The sequence below is a fragment of the Patagioenas fasciata genome, chromosome 1 (genome assembly GCF_037038585.1).
Source record: "Patagioenas fasciata isolate bPatFas1 chromosome 1, bPatFas1.hap1, whole genome shotgun sequence".
Taxonomy (NCBI): Eukaryota; Metazoa; Chordata; class Aves; order Columbiformes; family Columbidae; genus Patagioenas; species Patagioenas fasciata.
In genome coordinates, this window is record NC_092520.1 from 146,497,775 (window position 1) to 146,520,153 (window position 22,379).

At 38.8% G+C, this 22,379-nt stretch overlaps 1 protein-coding gene across 1 annotated transcript in view; it reads left to right on the top strand.

The window, feature by feature from the left end:
• The window catches only part of ANO2 (anoctamin 2), a 175,253-nt gene extending 155,235 nt beyond the window's left edge, over positions 1 to 20,018 (top strand). Inside the window, exons 21-25 of the mRNA XM_071803662.1 lie at positions 7,857 to 8,009; positions 8,112 to 8,164; positions 10,109 to 10,290; positions 17,078 to 17,183; positions 18,742 to 20,018. Of these exons, the coding sequence (XP_071659763.1) occupies positions 7,857 to 8,009; positions 8,112 to 8,164; positions 10,109 to 10,290; positions 17,078 to 17,183; positions 18,742 to 19,023 (776 nt within the window). The 3' untranslated portion in view covers positions 19,024 to 20,018. The remainder of the gene's footprint in view (positions 1 to 7,856; positions 8,010 to 8,111; positions 8,165 to 10,108; positions 10,291 to 17,077; positions 17,184 to 18,741) is intronic.
• Positions 20,019 to 22,379: the final 2,361 nt, after the last annotated feature.

Consider the following 22,379-nt stretch of genomic DNA (forward strand, 5'->3'; position numbering starts at 1 on the left):
CCTGTGGGATTCAAGTCAGCAAGTGAAACCCAAGCTGCACCTCCCCAGCCTGCTCATTGCCCTGGGTCCATATCACTGCACTCAGCTGTCAGATTCACCGTGGAGTGACTCAGACCACCCACACTGACAGGAAGCACTTTGTGCAGCTCAGCACTGAACCTGTAAGCTGGGATGGTTGTTGAAGGGCATCAAGCTGAAATTGCGAGGCAAGACACAGTTACACAGCTTCTTTACCAGTTTTTGTAAGTTTACTTTGAGAGGGGGAGGGAAGGGAAACAATGCAGCAAGTGCAGAGGAAGCTTTTTAAATTTTTTTTTCCTGAATTGCTTAAAAAAAGCAGAATTACTGTGATGTAAAAAGAGGTACGATATTAAGGAGAAGAAAGAAATCTGACTTCTGTTTCAGAACTTATTTTTAATTTTCCCACTGATTTACTCAGGGAAGGTCCCGCTGGTATCAGTGGCTACCTGCTCAAACAGGAATGAAGCTGTTGAACAAGAAACTGTAGGCTTGGCTTCCTGTAGCATATGAGTTCTCCGATTCAGATCATGATGGGGTTTCATACAGAAACAAGCATGAACAGATTATGTATCTGTGTGTGAATATTCACTACATTCAGATTTGTCCTTCTAGAATGCTTCTGTTTGTAAGGATGAGTGACATCTTTAATTCTACACAGAAAGTCCCTGGACAAGGTGAGACTCTTGACTACAGGTCTGCCATTCACTAGACTGTACCCTAATAACAGGCCTTGCCTTTTTTACCTGTATGGAGTTTCTTCTGCTAATTTGTTTCAAAAGGATTGACATGTGACCCTTCCGAAGGAAACCTGGAATCTGGCCCACTCCCCAAGCGGCAAATCATACCTTATCTTTACATTCCCTTATCAAGCAGAATATCCTCGGTGAGGTACCACTTATCTGAAGGATAGAGTTTGGAGCAGTATCAGGATGTCTTTTATAGTATGATATGACACACATAAAGGCATTTTTGATTATAACTATATCACTTTAGATTTGGAATGTCCATTTCAAAGCTGCTGGGATTTCCTTTTGTTCTGATTTCTTATACTAGGAAGGCCAAAGCCTTGGAGAGGCTTCCTCCCTTGGCCACCACCCCTCACCTTTTTTAAGTCTAGGTAAGTTAGTAGAAATAATGAGATTAGGAGGGTTGCTCTGAGAAGCTGACATGTTCAACAACCCAGCTCAAGTGCCTCTACACCAATGCGCACAATATAGGCAACAAACAGGAGGAGCTGGAAAACACTGTGCTGCTAGAAAGCTACAACCTAGTTACAGTTACTGAAACTTGGTGGGACAAATCCCATGACCGGAGTGCAACTATCGATGGCTACAGGTGATTCAGAAGGGAGAGGTGAGGAAGGAGTGGCAGAGGCACTGCCTTGTACATTAAAAAATAGAGCATGAACAGCTGTCTCTGAAGTATAACCATGAGCAGGTTTGGAGCTTTTGGGTAAGAATTGGAAATCAAGACAACAAAGAGAACCTTGCTATTGGTGTCTACTACAGGTCACTCAAGCAAGGGGAGCCTGTTGAAGAAACCTTACTCCGGCTAAAGGAGGCTTCTTACTTGCAGGCTCTTGCCCTGCTGGGGGACTTCAACCACCCCAACATCTGCTGGAAAATTAACACAGAGAGCTGTAGGAAATCCAAGAGACACCTGGAAATAATTGAGGATAACATACTAAGCGAGGTAATAGACAGTCCTACCAAGGGGATGCAATACTGGACCCGATGATCACCAATGCAAGCGAGATAATTGGTGATGCCAAGATTCGAGGCAGCCTGGGCTGCAGTGGTCATGCACTGATGAAGTTTGCAGTCTGAGGGATGAAAGTCAGGAAAAGGTTAAAGTCAGGACCCTGAATTTGAGGAAAACCAACTTCCAGCTTCTCAATGAGTTAGTCAACAGGAGCCCCTGAGAAATGGCCCTCAGGGACAAGGGACCAGAACAGAGCTGGCAGATCTTTAAGGATGCTTTCCATAGAGCGCAAGAGCTCTCAATACCCAGGTGTAAGAAATCAGGAAAGGGAAGCAAGAGGCTGGCACGGCTGAGCTGAGACCTTCCGGTCAAACAAAAGGGCAAGAGGGAAACACACATGCAGAGATGGCATCAGGAAGGCCAAGGCACAGCTGGAGCTGAACTTGACTAGGGATGGAAAGAATAACAAGGTATCTCAGCCAGAAAGGGAAGGTGAAAGAAAGTGTACCGCTTCTGATGAGCAAGACTGGCAAACTGGTAACAATGGACAGAGAACAGGCTGAGGTACTGAACAACATTTTTGCCTCAGTCTTCACTGGCAAGCTCTTTTCCCACACCTTTTGACTGGATGGACCACAGGATGGGGTCTGTGGGAGCAAAGTCCCTCCCACTCTAAGAGAAGATCAGGTTCATGACCACCTGAGAAACCTAAACCTACATAAGTCTATAGAACCTGATGAGATGCATGCCAGAGCCCTGAGGGAAGTGGCTGATGTAGTTACCAAGGTGCTCCATTACATCTGAAAAATCATGGCAGTCAGGTGAAGTCCCTTAGTGACTGGAAAAAGGGAAACATCACACCCATTTCTTAAAAAGGGTAGAAAGGAGGACCCTAGGAACTACTGACCTGTTAGCCTCACCTCTGTGTCTGGGAAGATCACGGAACAGATCCTCCTAGAAGCTCTGCTAAGTTACATGGAGGACAGGGAGGTGATTCAAGACAGCTTATTGCAAGGAGTGATTGGACTAGATGACCTTCGGAAGTCCCAATTCAAACTACTCTCTGATTCTATTAATTTAAAGTTAAAAGTCATGTATAAATCTTGGGGAAAAAAAAAAGAAAAAAGAAAAAGTCAGGCAGACTTCCATTGACTTCAGTGGCATTTTACAGATACCAGCAGTGTGGGAGGAAGAGGCCAACACTTTACCATGGCAAATAAACTGTAAGTTTTCCTTTGGGGAAAGCTTTTGTGGGTCATTTCTTCAGCAAGCTGAACTTTGAATTTGATTTCTGTCAGCAGACTGTGCTGAACTTCTTTTTTGAATAGGCCTTGTCAGTCAATAGCATGTATGCACATAGTTTTGATTTGCACCAGTGAAATTTCTGATGACTGTTTGTTTTGATATTACCAACTGATATATATTTGTATTTTTTAGAAGACACTCTTCAGCAGACACAGTCTTAATGGTCCTTAGTGATCAGAAAATTCTGCTCAAGGAATCCCGAAACATAAATTGTCATTTTTAACATGTGTCAAATTTGTCACTAGTTCTTCCTGTTTCTAGAACTACGCAATGACTTTTGACCCAGCCCAATATATGAGACCACATGCGTTCCCAAAGTAGGCAGCTTGTATAAAAATTTCCTCATACAGCTGGTAGCAAGTTTGCAACATGTGTAACTAGCCTGCAGTGATAGGAGTTGGCAAGAAGTTGATGTTTAGAGTAACCATAAATATTGCTAATGAAACAAACTTTTTGAAATTGGCTCCAAAGCCAGCTAAATGATGCATGTGAATGTATGAAATTTGCACCGCTACTCTTTTCTTAAGAAGAAACTGACATCAGCAATTACTTTCAGATTCTTATTTCATTTGGTCTTCCCTTCTCCAGTCTAACCCCTTTAAGAGTCCAAGGTTCATGTGGCAACTAATTGAAAACATTTTTTCTCAAAGAGAAATAATAATAAAGGGTTTAATCATTCAACTTCTGTTAAAAATAAATGGAAAAACTCCCTTTTGAATTTTAAGATGAAAATGATCAAATCTGATGTCCGTAGCTACCGATTACCATAAGGATTAATCTTAGATTTTTGGAAGAACTTTGCGAGGCAGTAAAAGAGAAAAAAAAAAAAATCATTGCAGAGAAACCTACATTTCTCTATAATCTCTATAATGAGGATGGATTTGAAAATGCTGACATAGCCTGTTGTGTGTAGACTTGTTGCATAGATGTATTAACAAAAAAAGTAGTAAATGACACCTTTTCCTTAGTTTCTCAGACAGGCTTGGCTATATTTTTAAAAGTTTCATTTTAGGACTTGGAAAGCTTCTTAGCACAGGAGTGATGCTTCCATTGTTTACCTCCAGTAACACATCATCTTATGGCAGATATTATTGATACAGAAGAAGGAAAATAAGCAACAGAACCATAAAAAAATTACCTTCTCTTAGGTTAGGCTTTGGCGTAAAAGATAGTAGGGTTACTCACACTACTCAGTGTGTAAATCTGGTAGAACCTGAGTGATACTCACTCAGGTTTTATGCTAGGAACTGATTCTGTGCCACTTACACAAGAACACTACCCAACACTGTCCAGATCCATAATTTAAAAGCCTTCCTCTGTGCTCTTAGTCACAATTTGGAGAGACCAGAGTTCGAGGGACAGTGTGTGTTATGTCTTTGTTGGGGTTGGGTTCTGTTCAGGCCCTGGGTACACAGGAACATTTTCTGTGAAAAGTGGATTTCTGAGAAACACTGTGGACTGAGAGACTTCTCTTCATGCTATATGTCTATTATAGTTTTTGTCTCAGGGCTCAGCCAGCCTAAGCCTGAATGAAATGCAAATGTGGCATCAGGTGTTGAGAATTTCATGGACTGCCTCCAAGTCCTTTGCCTCTTTCCTGTCTAAGTCAGATAGCAAAGGTGACTTGTCCTGGGCAACAACACTATGAGGTTTGGGGTTTTCTCTCATCAGAAATAGAGTATTTTGTCACTGACAGCACTTTTAATTTCCTGCTCCTTGACCTGTCCTTATATACAATCCTCAGTCACTTTGTTCATTAGCTTGTGCCACGGGGATGGGTGATGTTCACCACTATTGTCTCCATGCTGGCCTACCAGTTGAATAGGAAAGCTATGAAAGAGGCTGAATGTCCAGAGGTCCAACTCCTGGCACAGGTGTCCTTAGCCTTTTGCCTCAAAGCCCTCAGTAATCGCCCAAGTCAGGCAGGACTCCTATGTGGGGTCACAGGGTTCTATGTGAACACTGGAAGAGCTTTGTAAGGAGACCTTGTGGCATAAGCATGAATGTAAAAAGGGTATTCCAGAGTTGCCATCAAGTCCTCCCACCAAATATAAGATGTCTCACATCAGCTGTCCTTGATGGATGAGTCTCTGTGAGTGCCCTGAAAGTGCTGTAAATGTTTCCACTGTGACTTGAGATGCATCTGCAGAACTCCAGGTTGCTGTGACTAGATTGCTTCTGGGACCCAAACTGTACATACATCAGGGATTCTTCTCTTTTTAATCCCTAGAGCTTTTTAAACATATTTTTTTTTCTACAAATACTGGTCGAACTAAACAAGTACCTTTAAATTGCCCAGGCTGTTCACAGACCACTTGTTTTGAATGATTGTTTGCGAATTTATTGCACAAGACCATCTAAATTATGGTGTCCTTGATTTTATTTTTCCTGATTTTTTTTTTTTTTTTACCTGCTTTTTGCATCATTCACACTTTCATAAAAAGGAGACTAGAAGATTGAAGAGATTTCAAGATGGCCACACAAACACTTCTGGCACTTCATATAAAGACATACTTACACAATCGCCCAGAAGTCATTTGAATACCTGGAAAATTCTTTCATGAACATGAAAAAAGCATTAAACTGCATTTTCCTCAGCAATGAATAAAAGGAGCTGCGAACAACATCAAAGCAAACGTGTGTGTGGTTTATACTTAAAACATTGCAAATATCTTTTTTTTTTTTTCTTTTTCCAGCTCTATTCCTACTAAATTCACTTAAAACCAAATAAGGCATATTTTGGCATTATGTGCATTTCTAAGAATTTCACAGTTTTTTGGGACATTATTCTAACATCTGTTTTTATTTCCTTGTTAATTCCTTTTCCTGACTCTGAACATTAAATATTCGGGAAAGTATGATTTCAGGGATAGGATGTTTGTATGCCTTGAAAAAGCTCCATCTTAGTGTATGTTTGGATATGCTCTTTGAAAGTAAAACAATGAGAAGGAAAATCAAAAGACTGTATATATAATATAGAGATAATGCTTTACTGTGCAAATATATTGTCACTGAGAAGAGAAGAGCAGGTATGTCAGTCAGAAGACTTGCAAGCTACACACAAAAAAGATGTATGCGAGAGAAAATCCTGGAGAAAGCTGTTTTATCAGTTAGTTGTAGGTTGTGAAAACAGTGCCTAAGGAAAAGATTTTAAAGTAAGGAGTTGGGCTGTGTAAAACCCTGATTTTCACAAGAAGTACAATCGATTTCTCCCATAGTGGAGAGAGAACTTATACAGGGATTTGCTGAAAAAGAATCCATAATAAATAATGCCTCATACACATCAATCTTTTTCTTTTTTTTATAATACTATTTATTTAATTCTGAAGTGCAAATCACAGATTTATTAGTTTAATCCTGTTGGGATTACTGCCTTTGCATTTGGGCAACATGCTTGTCAGTCTTTCTTTTTTCTTCTGCTCACTAGTTTTCTGGAGTAATAAACCCCTCTCACTTCCCTGAAGTATCACTTTTAAATAATGTAGCATTTTTACGAGGAAATTATCTAGTCTCATGAGTAACATTCACCGCTGATGCCTCCTACTTTCCATAGAAGATGCAGCCTTTTAGGCAGTTTGATTCCTCAGCACCTTGCAGAAAGGAAAAAAAAAAAAAAAAAGAAAAAGGTCAGCCCTTTTCATACTCTTATTATACCCAAATGAGATTCACCCAGATGAAGTAGTTCGTGTGTGCCCTAAAATGCCACTGAAAGAAGGGGAACTTAGGGATACTCTGTACTTGGCCCATCGAAAAACTGAAGAAGCTGATTTGGAGGGGCATAGTTTTCTACTACATTATTCAAAGCCTCTGTAGAGCACTGAGAGTTGTCAGAAAAAAACATAGATGTTTCAGCATTTTGTTTTGCAGGGTGGCATTCCTTCCTTAGCTGCTTAGAAGATAATTTGTTTGAATGGAGACATGTCATTCTATACCCTAGAAAACAGGCATAATTCACTCTGAAAATGATGTGTTCTTTTTGTTTATATCATTATACTATGGGTGTAGTAGTCTAGTATTGTGCACAGGATGATATAAAATGTGCCACACCCTGCGAAGTGAGAGGGTTTTCTTTGGTTAGTTGGTCAGTTTTTAACCCTGTGGAAGAAATATAGAGAACTCAGGAGGTCTGCGCTGCTTTGCAATACTGCTTGTTCTTTAGGACCAGTGGACCAGTTACTTTTTTTCTCCCAAACTACTTTACCCAAATTGCAAACCCAGTGGAAAGAAAAAAAAAAAAAAAGTGACAGCAGAATTCTCCTTTGCTAATGCTTCTAGTGCTTAAGAGGAAGATTTTTAACTTTGGAGGATATTAGTGATGTAAGGAGGGATGAAAATGACAGACCATAAGAGTTGCTCATGCATCCACAAAAATACTTATTCCGTTCCTGCTCTTGACAGAATGCCACAAAGTTTTTCAAAAGAAGCTGGAAAGAAACAGTGACAACTTGTAGAATTTCTCCTCTTGCTTACTTGTGTATCATTTTCCTTAGAGGTAAAAGGGTAGAGAAGAAGAGCACCGTTTTAATCTACTAATTATGTACAAAAGCAGAAGAATACACTCTAAAACTCTAGTCCTTTATTGGATTTATTGTTTACAATGGCTTGTGTTGATGTGCTGGAGACTGGAAGCATTATTAGAAATATTCATTAAGCATAATGCCATACCTTTCTCTCTTTCGTAACCTTACTTAGTGATATTTATCATTTGGACTAAATTGTGGAGTTTTATGGGTTTTGTAACCCACAAAGCTCGTCAACTATTTGTTGTCAGCTTCATTTACTGGTTCCTTTCAGAAGATACCACAAAACATTTCATATTTTTCTTCCAGTTATCCAGTTTGGTTTTGTCACACTCTTTGTTGCCTCCTTCCCTCTGGCACCTCTCTTTGCCCTTCTGAACAACATCATAGAAGTCCGGCTTGATGCCAAAAAGTTTGTTACTGAACTAAGGAGGCCAGACACAGTAAGAGAAAAAGATATAGGTAAGTAATGAAAAAACATTACAGTAAAAATAACACTAACAATTCAATATGGAAGAAAAAAAAATATAGTATATCCATAATTTTTTTTTTTTTAACTTACAGGAATTTGGTATAACATTTTGAGTGGTATTGGAAAGCTTTCCGTTATCATTAATGTAAGTATTTGGCTACACCAGTTTCTAACCATGATCTTGGGAGATTATATTGTCCCTCTAAAATAATTTAAAAGTGATGTCTGATTTTCCCATTTGTTATGAAATATAATAAAATAAAATCTAAATTATCCAGTTCATTCTTGTGGAAGTGTAAAACATGGTTTAATTACAACAGAGATGACCATTCACTCATCTCATTCTCCTTTATCCTTGTGTTATGTAGGGCAGGAAGACTAATTAATATTAGAACAACTAATGAAGGCAAAGAAAGCAGGCAACACTCCAGATAGTTGATTTATCCTACTTCTCATTCATACTCATGCTTTTTTCTGTTACTTTGCTAGTATAACTGTTGATATGAATAAAAAGGATGTAACATAACATCCTAGATTCTAGGAGCAGAAAGTCCTTAGCTAGATGAAAAAACAGTAACATTTGTTCTAACATATAGACGTATCATTATAACCCTAAACATCTTTTCTCCTACAGACTGAGTCTTTATGTAAGAGTAGGTTTTTTTTGAGTTGGCTTACATACTCCACAAGCTACAAAATCTTAATGGAAAAATATATTATTTAACAGAAAAAGAATGATGACATTAACATAATGTGTGTCTGGTATACAGATATGTTTATTGTTCTAAATGTATTTCTAAAGTAAAATTTTATTGTACTTGCTTTAAGATAAAAAAGACTCATGCCCAAGGAGTTTAATCATAATATTATCTAGTGAGGTTTTGACTCACAGATATTAAAGCTCTTTAGAAAGGCAGTTGATTGTCAGTACTGAAGGGGAAACTTGTGGAGAAGTGTTGTGCGATTTATCTAATACAATAGCTTCCAGCACAACAGCACTCTGTAGCAGTGTGTAAGCTATCATTACAACTAGGAGAACTATAATGCCTCCGAAGAAGCAGTTTTGTTTGACTTGGGTGGAGCACTGTTCACTTTTGCCTCAGCAGTTTCCCGGATTTAAGGTAGGAAATCTGTGCAGCCTTGCACATACTCATAATTTTGTTGTCAGGTATAGATTTCAGGCTTTCTGAGCACTGATCTGTGGTAGATGAGCAAAACCCTGCAGCCTTTCAGTTTTGTCTGAATATAGTTTGCAGGCTTATGATCTTTTTTTATTTTCTACATCAAACAAATGCTGAACATTTTTATTTCTTGTGGATTCCATTGAAAAAATCAGTAAGCTACTTTTTATTGACAGAAATGTAAATATGTGCATACTCAGTTTTTAAAAATACTAAATGCCCAGTTCTGCTTCACCATCTGAATAACATTGATGCAGAAGAACCATTTAGCAAAATGTAGTTCTAAATTAGTCTAATGAATTCCTGCCGGTATTACGTAGATAATTCTGCGTCTGATTCATTTAGCAATTCCAGGAGTTTTATTCCAGCATGAGATCCACCGATGTCAGATGTGTAAATCCTAACGCCAAGGGGGAAATGGAGGACAACTACTTTATGCTCAACTGGTTTATCTCAGATAATACTATGTAACTACACCAAATTATGCTCCCAATTATACCAGCTAGCTATTATGTCTTTTTTGTAGTTCTTTTAAAACTAGTGATAAATGTCCTAGTGGCTCCAGGGATGAAAAGAGTTGGGGAAATGTATGGTACATTAATTGCTTTTCTGCTCTTTGCTTTAAGAAATATTCCACTTCCCTAATGACAGCCTTCCCCTGGAGAGACAGAGCAGGTTACTGTGCATTTATATAAGTGTACATTTTGTACCAGCAACACCCATTTAACTCTCACTTCATCACCACTCTAAACTTACTTGAAAATGAAAATTATAACCTGAATTAACTTAATCTGAAACACATAGACTCATGACTCTGGTTGTTGTTGGTTTTTTGGTTTGGTTTGGTTTCATTTTGGTTTGGTTTTGGGTTGTTTTGTGATTGTATGATCATTTTATTTGTCTCTCAGGCATTTGTAATTGCTGTCACATCTGATTTCATTCCACGCCTTATGTATCAATATGCATACAGTCAAAATGGAACCATGCATGGCTTCATCAATCACACGCTCTCATATTTCAATGTCAGTCATCTCAAGGCTGGAACACAGCCAGAAAACTCCCTGTTCACACGGGACATTTTATTCTGCAGGTAAAGTACTTCTAATGACAGTTTGCATAGTCAAAGTAATTTTTGGGGGTCTCCTGCGAGACAAATTTTTTCCAAGTGGGAGCTGATAATATTTCTGTCTTTAGGAAGGTGGTTTTAAGAATATAGTATTTAACAGTATTCTCACTATCTTAGAAGGTTCTTAGAAGTGTTTTTCTGATGCACTAAGAGGCAAAATAAACAATTTAGGCAGACTTTCTAAAATAAAAAAATCCTTTCTGTATTAAAAGGCATAACTTTCATTAAAAACAATATGTTTTTAAAATGGACCTCACTAAATAGAATCAGGCTTTATTTCTCTTTATTAAGTTCTGTGTTTACTTAATGAGATCTTAGTTTTCAGTATATTCTGCCCATCTTCAAAACCTATGTTGTTCCCCATCTATATGTGAATTTCAGTTTAAACTTTTCAGACTGGGGAAACGAGGCTCAACTTCCTTTAAAATATGTCAGGAATGTTTAGTCCGCTTCTCCCACAGTGCAGATACTGATGGGGTAGTTCCGGTCTGCATGAGAAATCACTAACATGGCTCCAGGGCTCTCAAATTAACCTCTACCTTTTATAAAAATATGCAGAAATTCAAGGAACTGTTTTAAGGCAGTACAAACCAAGGCTGTTCAAAACTGAGTCCCTCTGATCAATGCTATGTTTGACAGCTTGTCTCATCTTCCTTTTGGACTCACTTGAAATCACACTGTACTTAGCCTCTACAATGGCAAGAAATCATCACAAATCTCGTTCTTCCATTTTCTTTGGAAGGAGATTCTTCATTTATGTTTGACTATACACAGGTCTCTAATTGACCTCCCTTGTTTTGTTGCATGATATATTTGCGTACATCTGCAGTCTTTTTCTGATGGGTGCTAAAGGTTTTGAAGCTGATACTTCAGATAGCTGCTATCTGAGCCTACCCTGGTTTCACCTTTGTCTTTCCCAGTCTCCTGTCTCTAACTCACTTCTTTGGTCTCCTGCTTTCTTTGTGCAGTTTTACTCCAAGATAAAAAAAAAAGGTGCCAAAAATGGGTATGTTGAAATCTATAGCCAAATTCTATCGATATCAGTGTCAAAGCAAAAGCAGAAAATCAGTTACCAAGCAGAACAGAGTAAGACAAATCTTATAGGTGACTTTCACATATACTCTATCATCAGATTGGCCTTCTTTATTTAATACTGAAATACTGGCAGAAAACACTGCTAGTTATCATAGCTATCAAATAGTGTTTTTCAATTAGTGCTCAGAATTCTTTTTAATTTCCTCCGATTCAGTTGAATTAATTGTCCTTGACAAATTGGTATTCAATACACAAATAGATTTCTTCATTATAGGTTCCAGCAATCCCTGTGTTTTTACATATCTGACATTCAGAGTTTCTTAAAGAAATTATACTTACAGAGAATATAGAGATAGTTAGAGCAGCTGGAAATTTTGAAGGGTTACTGTTAAGTTATGACTGCTGGAGTCTCCTATAAACTTGTAGAAGCAGCTCACAGTGTGACATGGAAACATTGTAACTAAGTTAGGGCATGAATTTTTGTCCTACCAAAACCTTTCTCTTCATGTTAAGGAGGAAAAAATATTGTAAATAAATTAACAATTTGATTATATAAAAAAAAATCGAAACCACAAAATTCAATTAATTAAAAGTATTTGCTGATTCTACCCTTCTAAAATTAAATGTATCTAGAAACAAGCAGCTACTTCAAAGGAAATTCACTTTGTAATTATGTTTCTAACTTAGGTGCTCCAAATTGGCCTTCAGAACAGTTCCCTTCTTTTCACTGATTATTTAAGGGATCATACTCTAGCTGTGTTCCTGAAGTAGCCAAAAACTTCCCCTCACTTCTAAAAGACTGCACATTTTAAAATGTAGGCTATGGACCAATCTCCCACAAAATCATGTTTGTTTTTGTGTTTTGTTTTTGTTTTGTTTTGTTTTGTTTTCTTTCTGATTTTATTAGGGAATAAGAAGTTGAAATAGCTTGAGAGGGGGTAAGTGGAAGATCTTTAATGAGACCTACAAATCCATACCCCTTTTAAGAAAAACATTAAATATCATAATGCAATCATTTCCAAGAAAGAAGTCTTCATATTGGCATTATTCAGTGTAGTCTGTACATATTTATCTCCTGCTCCTGTGCAAGCAACCTTTAATCATACTTAGGCTCACACTAATTTTAAACAAGGTATTTGTCTCACTCAACTGTAAGCCATAAAAATTGCATGTCTTGCTTCTTTCACTGGAAGTAGAGTAAATGCAGAGGTAAATCTGTCCCTCTATCTCGGGCACTGCTCTTGGGATTGTCCTGGGGACATACCAGCCTTCCTTCCTTGACAATAGGGGAGGAGGTTATATGAATGCATAGGTGAGGCTCCCAACTTTTAAACAGGTGAAGCATTTAATTCAGGCAGCACAGCCACCTCCCAATGTCAGGAACTTTGTCAAGGACATCTGTGCTGCCTCTGAGGAGGCAGTCAGATGGGACCTGAGGGCAGACAGAAAGGAAAAAAAATAGCTTTCCAGTGTTAAAAGCTGCATGCTGTGCTGTACCTGCTGTTTTGCTTCTGGCAAACAGGGTAAAGCACCTTAAACCTGGGGCCTGTCGCTTTTCTCCAAATGTTGTTCCATGTGAGCTCTGCTATTCCCTATTTGCTGCTAGAAGATATTTTTCAGTATAATGTTACATGTGAGAGTATGCATCACCTCTATACTTTCTGATAGACTTGTAAGTCTGTAAAATGCTTTTCTACTCTCAGTTTCCAGCACTTTTTAATCTGTATCCCTAAATTAGCCTGTGTTTTCCTTCAACAAGCATCTTGATCCATATGAATCTCCTGCTTCGCTGTGACTTTGCTGCTTTCACTTTGCTACTATTTACCTGGCCTCAGTCACTGGCCTCTATTTATGGTGTAAGTCTGCTGTGTATTTGGAAATGTGTACATTAGCAACAGTGATGAAATGCAGTCCTCAGATTAACATGGACTGAACAGCAGCAAAATACAAGAATAAGGGAATAATGCACACTAGGTATAAAAGTGGTCCCTGCCTTATAATATCTATGCCACTGACAATAAAAAAATTGACTGCAAACAAGAAGGATATACTAAATATTTGATCATGTACTAGTCTGAATGAAAAGCAACTATGAGAGAATTTCTGTTTCATTAGCAGGAAATAATCAGGAAAATATGCCATCATCCCTATTCACTGTTTCTCATTATCACTCATCTCATTTGAATCTTATCAAAATCTCCGTTTTGGACAGAACTACCACTGTGATAAAATGTGGGGTATCTAGCTTGTGTCCCAAGAGACAGACAACAAACATTGTCCCTTATGCTGGAAATAAAATCTGCTTTTCTGTTTCTGGAAAATATGTTGGGAACAAGCTGACCTCCCTTATTCTTAGATTTCTGTGACCTCTGGAGATATATGTGGTTACAATAAGCCTGCATTTTGCTCCTTATGGGCATTGCCACAGATTAAGGTATCTCAAAAATAACCATAACAAGCCAGAAACAACTCTCCCACTGAACCTCCAGAATACATTCTTTGAATATTTTGAACAGCATTTTGTACAATGCTGTGAACTGTTCAACATTGTTTTCAAATAAACATTGCTGTAACATCAGTCTAATGCAGAGCATTAATTGTAATGATTTTTTTTTCAGAGCAAAATGATATTTTTGTAGCTGAAGGCAAAATAAGAGTAAACTTTACTTTGTTAAGTGACATTTTTATTGGTTTATCCCTTTTAATCTTTATAATCTGGTATGATAATGGAGTACATGAAAGCAGGCTGATCACACTGAAAAGAAGAAAGCAGAATCATTAAAGGGACTTTTCTCTTAATATGTATCTGGTCCAATATTCAGCAAATTTATAAAGTGTCTTTGAATGAATTAATTTTCTTAATGCCCTGGTATTCATCTCATCTACTCCCAATAGTAACTGGTGGATTCTAATGTTTTTCCCTGAACAATTTCTATATACTCCTGCACTGTCAAAGCAATACTTCCTTGTGATTCAGTCATGTTTCCTTCAGTTTCTTTTCAAAGACCAGCTGAAAATGACAATTAAACAGATCTGTTTATTTAGACTGATTTGTAGTTCCATTTACAGTTACATTTTGATTTTTTTCTGCCAGTCTTTCTTTTTCCCCATGCAATATACTCAAGAAATATATTAGCATATTTCTCTTAAATCTGGCTTCAGTTCAGTTTTGTCTAAGTCATGCCTAGTCCTCTCCATTCATCCTCATTTCCCCAACATTTCTCTACTTCCAGTGTACATTTTTCTTTTTTTCCTTCAGAACTTTCATGTACACTATACTTAAACCACATTGGCTACTTCATAGTCTTGTCCTTTTTCAGTGGAATTAGAGTTGTTTAATGCTTTTGAAACACAATAGTCTTTGCACCACAAGTCACTTGCTGTTCCTAGCATATCTGCTTAATCAAGTATTTTAAGAATGAAGAATTGAAGATGCCAGGGAAAACATGGTCTTTTTAAAAAAAGAAACTACCTGTAAAATATAGTTGTTAGAAAAGGACCAGGTTATTGCACTTCGATGTCCCATATGCCATAGAATAATTAGAAAGGGAGGTGAGGAGAAAACCCATCTACCTTGTCTGTAACTCGGACAATACCTTCCTTCACCATAAATCATTTGCTAGTGTTCTGTTGAATGTAGATTCAGACATCATAAGCAGTGTGATTTCCAGCTGAGCCAGGTGGAATTTCCATGGGGTCTGATGTCCTGCAACACTTACACAACTTGTGAAACTCAGAGTACAATAAATAGAAAACCCATCACAGCTGGTAACCCTTGCAGGTGAACACGGGCTCCATATCAAGACTGAAACTGATTTGTAGTGCCAGGCAAAATCCACAACTAATGCAGTGGTTTTCCTCTGCTTTGATGTTCAAGCAGAACTGACTGATGTTCAAGGGAACTGACTCTGGGCCTTGTTGAAGCCCTTGTACATAGACTTGAGCAACATGTGAGAGTCCACATTATACAGAAGGTATCAGAGAGGGAAACTCACAGTGCAGGCACAGCATAGGATCAAAGAGGAGTCCCATGTAAGACAGGACAAAGAGCTCTGTTACTGTGCACGCACCACTGCACAAAACAAATAATCCAGGGTCTAACACAGCCCAGATAGTGCTTCCATAAATTAATATAGACCCCAATTTAAAGTTGTTTCCCTCTCCTCTCTCTCCTCCCTCTTGCCATCCTGAGTTGCACCTCATGTCCTTTGACTCCAGTAGGTTGCAGCACAAAATTACATCTAGCATTTCAGACTGAACTTTGGGGAGGGGAGGAAGAGGGGAAGGGGTGGGATGTAGGGTTGTGTGGGATTGTAAATGTGTAATTTAACATGCAAAATCATGTGGATAGAACCTGAAGGTAATTTTGGTAAGCACACCTGCAAACTGAAGCTGACAGATTTTATGAACCTTTGCCATTATCTCCAATGGAGGCTTTTCCACAGTTTAATGAATCTTGCTGTCAGGAAGGGTTTTGTGGTATTCAAAACAGATTTTCCCTTTCTTAATTCCATCCCATTACTCCTAGTCAAACACTGTGAACAGCACTAAATTATCCCTTTCAGTCCTAAGGGCACAATTTGTGCATGGTTATCATGTCCAATTGCGGCTGTTACTTACCAAAATGGAGCAATACATGTGCTCTTCTTTAATCTTTTCTGGTGAGTCAGTCTTCTCAGCGCCTGCATTATTTTGCTAAAACTGCCTTCAATTTGTTCCTATCCTTTCTTTGTTGTGGTGTTTTGTTTTTGTTTTTGTGGTTGTTTTTTTTTCCCCTTCCTCTGAAATCCCTACAACTGAATGGTTGAACGCAGCAGCATTACAAGTGTGGCTTTACCTGAGCTGTTCAGAGAAAGACTAATACCCCCCAGCACCATCATGCCTTTTGTTTATACATCCACAAGTCATACTGTCTGCTGCCATATTTCAAACTTGTGCTGACTTGCTGGAGACTGTAGAATCTGGGCTATTTGCGTTGCACTTTCTTTCAAACTCTACCCTTTTAAAGGTCCTTCAATTGTTTTATATTTAATTGTTTTTCATTTGCCCAGATAATTCTTACTGTGTTTCCTGTCTGTATTTCTTATTGCTTTCTGTGTTTCCTGCTATTTCCACAACTTTCTAATTTAGGAGCATCTGTGAGTTTTATTAGCCTGTTGTTTACTTCCAAATGATTTATGATAATACTAAAAACATCAGACTTCAAGCCAAACCACTGTAGCTCTGTTTTGTACTGTCTAAGGCTACACAGTTAATTTAGGGAGTGCCTTTCCCATGGCTCCCCCTGTCGTTAACGGAAAGACAGGAACAATCAAAGCATCAGATTTTATATGGCCTGAAGTATTACGTAAATTAATCAAGATTTAAGTGAGATGAATGAAGACTTGTGTTGTTATTTTCTTGTGTCAATTTAGAATTTAAAAGGAAGAAAAAAAAATAGGACAATTGCAAATCCAGGAAAATCTGGAAATTTCCAGCATTAGAACTATGCTCTGATTTTGGTTACAACTGTGAAAATCCTTCTAAGCTTGCTAAATTCAGTGGACATAGTTCAATTCTAATTCTGGAGTTGTATTTCATAACAAGGGTTGAAGTATGAACATCTGGAGGACTTGAGTCTTCAGGTTTTATGACTGGAAAATCATGTTAATTAAAGCAATTTGTGCAGGAGGGTACTGATGGAACTGTGTAATAATTGAGCTGTCTCTATTGACAGGTTCAAAGACTACAGAGAACCGCCTTGGTCCCCTAATCAGTACGAGTTTTCTAAACAGTACTGGGCAGTCTTATCTGCTCGCTTGGCTTTTGTTATTCTATTTCAGGTAAGTCTGTTGAGTTACTGCAGTTTCAGTCACAGAAATAACATAATAAATAGATGGAAATGCATGTGCCAAATAAATTCATGTCCAATAGAGGTTTTCTGTTTGCAAATACCTAGCCTGATGTACTTGCACCCAATCTGTGAGATGCCAATGGGCTGCAGCACAGGTTCTCCTTTTGGAGCACTTCCTCAGCAGACCCTTCCCTTCATGGAAGGGAAGCCTCACAGCTTGCATTAGCCCCTGGCACTAGCAGTGATCCCCCAAATACCCCAGGATTTTGAACGTTTCAGTTAAGCTGACTTTGTCAGCTTTTATACTCTCAGAGACACCACTTGTAAAAAGCATATAAATATTATGTAGGCTTGTTAAATCCCGTTCTTTACCCAAAACAAGAAATAAACAGAAGTAATAAATCCTCCAAGGTCTTCTGCTACTTTCTACAAGTTAACGAAGTAAATTCTCCCCCGTGTCGAGATTTCATTGGCAAGTGATTTGCTATCATGGCTTGCCTTTTGAATGGCAGAAGCCTTCTGCCTTCCTCCATAATCTGGAATCCTTCTACAGTCAAATGGGGCCCACTCATTGTATTGAAACCTACCTGTCTTTTCTCCTCACCTGCCAAATATTCCGAAGTGTGACTGTGAGTCTTGTGTGGTTTATATTGCCCTCTTCTGCTTCTTCACTCTGTCTTCAGTAATTTTCCACCACTGTCTGCAAAACATTTGAAATCAACTAGTTATGCTGAGCTTCAACTAGCCTGCACATTGTTCTGCCAGCGTACATTCCCTGGATAATTAGCTCCATTGTGTCAGATGGAACAGAGACTTCACGCTAGTAGTCTTCTCAGTAAATGTGCTCACACATTTGGAGGCATTGCACAACACAACAGTTTTCAAAGCATTATCATGAAAATATAGACTGCAAAGCATAAATTATCTATTAATTTCACAAACAAGTAAAACTTTTTGCCCAAGCTGCTTCCTGCCTCTGTGTTATGAGCATCACCTGTAATGACCTTGACACCTGAGGTTCAGGGTTGTGGCTTGGATGCTGCAGTAGTGTAAAAAATCCTGCTTGTCAGCAGACTGAAGGATTTCAGGACAGGCTGACCATGAAAGTTGTCTGCTGTCTACTCAGGCCACATTGGAAACACATGAGTGTGGCTGTGTTGGAGGATGCTTTCACTGACATTGCACTTCTAGTAACGAATTCTGGATTCAATCTTAACGAATTTTATGTTGAAAACTAAGAACCTTTAGACGCCTGTAAAGAATAAGGTTGTTTTAGCTACTTAGACTGTGATTCATTTGGTGAATCCAAGTCCTTTCCCATTTCAAACTTAATTGAAGCATGTGTTTAATTCAGCCGCTCCGCTGAGGCTTAGCTGTGTACAAGTGTGAACTCTTTCTTGAACTAAGACCTTACTCAGCTGCTTAATACTACATGCTGTCAGCAAAATGTGTTTGATATCTGCCTCATAGCTATAACAAAACTTTAGTTTTGCTCTAAGTGTTTTGGATTTTTTGTACTTGTTTCCTGTCTGTTGTTGTGTTTACAGAACTTGGTGATGTTCCTCAGTGTTCTGGTTGACTGGATGATTCCTGACATCCCCAAGGACATCAGTGAACAGATCAAAAAGGAGAAGAGTGTACTTGTTGACTTCTTCCTAAAGGAAGAGCATGAAAAACTGAAGCTGATTGAAAGCTTTATTGCACGTGACAAGGAGAAACACAAAAGTGGGACTAAAGGTGAAAGGATCCGGGCTGCCAGCTTCTGTCAGTTTAACCGAAGTCAGAAAGGCAGCTTTGCCTCCTCTAGGTCACAGCACACGGAAGTGTGAGTCCTTAGAGAGAGGTAACATATTTGCTTATCTCCATAATACCTGTTACTGTGTGATGTGATTCTGAACCTGGACTGAGAGGGAGAGACAGTCAAAGAAGAGACAGGGAGCAAAAAGGAGGATTGTTTTGCGTGCTTAAAAACTCTATATGCAAGGATCTCTGTTACATTTTATACGCTATCTGGACTGCAGCATTTTCAGACTTTCTCAAGGCAAGATAAAGGGCTACATTGTAGCTGTAGCTGGTCTTTGTGGTGATGCATGTGACCTGGGTAGGCATACAGGAATATTCCTCACTTGTTCAGGCTCAGTGGTAGGACCGCAGCCATCCCTTGTCTTGAAGATACCCTGTGGGGCATGGGAGATAGAATGGACACTCATGCTCTAGTATCTATCTTTTGGCAGATCTGACTGACCATGACAGGGTGCACGCAACACATTTTCTCACAGCTTGTAGCTGCCAGAGGATGGTTTATAAACAATTGGAGTCTCAAGAGTCATTGTGCCTTCCTGATGTACATTGTCACTTGGTGCTGTCTCTGTAGAGCATGTAGAGCTGTTGTTAAGGACACAGAGCTGTGGGAACAAAAAGAATGAAATTCACTGAGCACTTTCATCTACAGATTTACAGTGTTTTGCTTAGCAGGAGCTTGAATGCATTTGGTAATGGACAGAGAGCCCACCAACATATGCATCAGAATGAAATAAAGCTGCTAGAACCAGGGGAGCTCATGGTTACTCATTGTCCCGAACAACCACAAAAAAAACCCTGCATGTTTAGTTCTCCTTTTGTTTAAACTGGGAATTCAGCCAGTATCAAGAGGAATCACATGACTAAACCAACACCAGTGTGAAACTGATGAGTGAGAGTGGAAGCAAGTCTTGTAAATCACGTGGCATTTTCATGTACATTGTGTGTGAAGTAACAAAAGTTGTTGCTGCTGTGCATTTACTGTAAACTAAATTATTTTGCAGAACTACATGTCATGGGAACATAAATACATACATTAAGCAAGCTTTCATCTATAAGCACTTAATGAATAACATTTTTCTGCTACAAATGAAAATAAATATTTGTTAAAAAATCTGTTTCTTTTACTGTAGATTCTGCCTCTAACCTGACTTGAAATTCAGAGTCTGGAAATAAGATTTTCTTCTTATTTTGTCTTCTCAAAAATGCTTTCACAGCCATCAAAAACACAAACCAAAAGAAGTAGTGCTTCAGTTTCAGGCATTGTGTACTGTATGATTGCTCTTTAACTTTATAATGATATTTTATATATTTCTGAAGCCTAATAACTTCATTGTTCTCTTTGGTGGAAAGATTTTTTTTTCTATAAGAACTTTTGGTGCTTTAATGAGAGATGTAAAAATAATTATGGATTTTTATTTTTTGTTTGGTTGTTTCGTTTGTTTTTTGGTTGTGGTGTTTTTTCGTTTGTTTGTTCGTTTATTTTCATTACCTAAACTAAAGAAAACAAAAATGAGATAACTGTTTCAGGACAGGCTAGAATTAAAAGTCTCGTTTTGGAGTTCCATTTTTAAAATTTCATTTAGGGTTGTCTATCCCTTCTATATAACAGATCGAATTTGAAATTACAATGTCAACTTGAATAAAATTGCAAATGTTTAACTTTGTTGAAAAAAAGTCTGACCTCTCCAAATGTTTCCTTCTTTTTGCCCTGTCAAAACTCATTTGCAGAATTTTAAATGATTTCAGAGAGAGTTCATCCCTCTTCTGAAGCTGTGGGTTTTTTTTTAATTGCTAGGGATATTGCTCAAATCTCAGTTTGACTATATACTCTTGAAATTACAAATACAGCTTGAAAATGTGCAAAAATATAGAATCATAGAATCATTTTGGTTGGAAGAGACCCTCAGGATCACCGAGTCAAATAATCACCTAACTTTAGTAATAACCATGTCCCTAAGAACCTCATCTAAACATCTTTTGAACACCTCCAGAGATGGTGACCCCACCACTTCCCTGGGCCTGTTTCAATGCCTGGTGACCCTTTCTGTGAGTAATTTTTTCCTAATATCTAATCTAACCTTTCCTGGTGCAACTTGAGGCCATTCATTTCCTCTCATCCTATCACCTGCTACTTAGGAGCACCCTCCATTCTACAACCTCCTTTCAGGTAGTTGTAGACAGCAATAAGATCTCCCCTCAGCCTCCTTTTCTCCAGGCTAATGAGCTCCTTTCCTTAAATGCAGTTTAGGCTTTTTCTTAATATGAATACCTCACAGTCACTTGTGATCATGTGAACTACATTCTTGCCAGTCCTGGAAGTTATGCTATTGCATCTTGGGGAGACTCAGCTATGACGAGATTTGTACGAACAAAATAGGCCGTTAAAATTTATGTAGTTTCCCTCTGCAGTCACCAGAGAGAGAAAGGCACCAGCAGGCAGCTTACTCACCCCATTTAGAGACTGATATCTGCGATGGACAGATGTCATGGTCCGTTCGGCAGTGGACTCATGATGGTTCTTTTAACTTGATCTCAGAGCACAAAATTAAGGTGATCAAAAAGCCAAGGGGTTATAATTCAATCAAGCAGTGTTTATTAATTTGCTGTAAAGTGGCACACGATAGAGAGAGAGAGTAAGAAAAGAAAGAGGAAAGAAATGGGGAAACGTAAAAGTAAAGATGAGAAATGAGGTTGCATTTACCACCAGTCGAGTTCCAAAGGCGTCACTCTGGTCTTCGGTCCCGTGGAGTCCTGCCGGTCCTCCGTCGTGGTTCAGGATCCTCTGACAGGAAGATGTTCCATGGTGTCTATTCTGGAGTCACCTTTTATGCTTCTTCACCCCCTCTTGCTCCCATTGTTTGAGGCCAGTCTCTGCCTAGATTTTGCAACCCAGGCTTGTACTGCACAGGCTCGAAAGATTCGTGCTTTCTTTTGCCAACGCTTACGTGTCCAGCATTTAGCAGTCTTTCTCTGGTCTATTGGGTGACCTCAGGACCCCTGGTGAGCTTCTGGGCATGCTCCTTTTTGTTGGCCATTGTTTGAGGGAGCAGGTGAGGGACACATGTAACTGAGGCTGCAGGTGAGAACACATCTGGATGGCAGCTATTGTCCCTGGGTCGAAGAGACCCTCATAATAATCACTTTCAGGAGGCTGGTGCTCGTTTGGCTGAAGCAGCAGGCAAAGTCCACACAGCAGCCATTGTTAGTAGGAGCTCCCCCGAATCGGAGAAACAGTGCAACACAATGCTTCTCCTTGGGCCTCTCTCCAAGTCATTGTCCATATGTTCTTTTGGTTTCAGCTTCAGTTCTCTAAGTTCTTGATGGCAATGTTCAGGCAAATACTGCTTCATCTTCGGACTGACTCTCACAGTAGATGCATGCA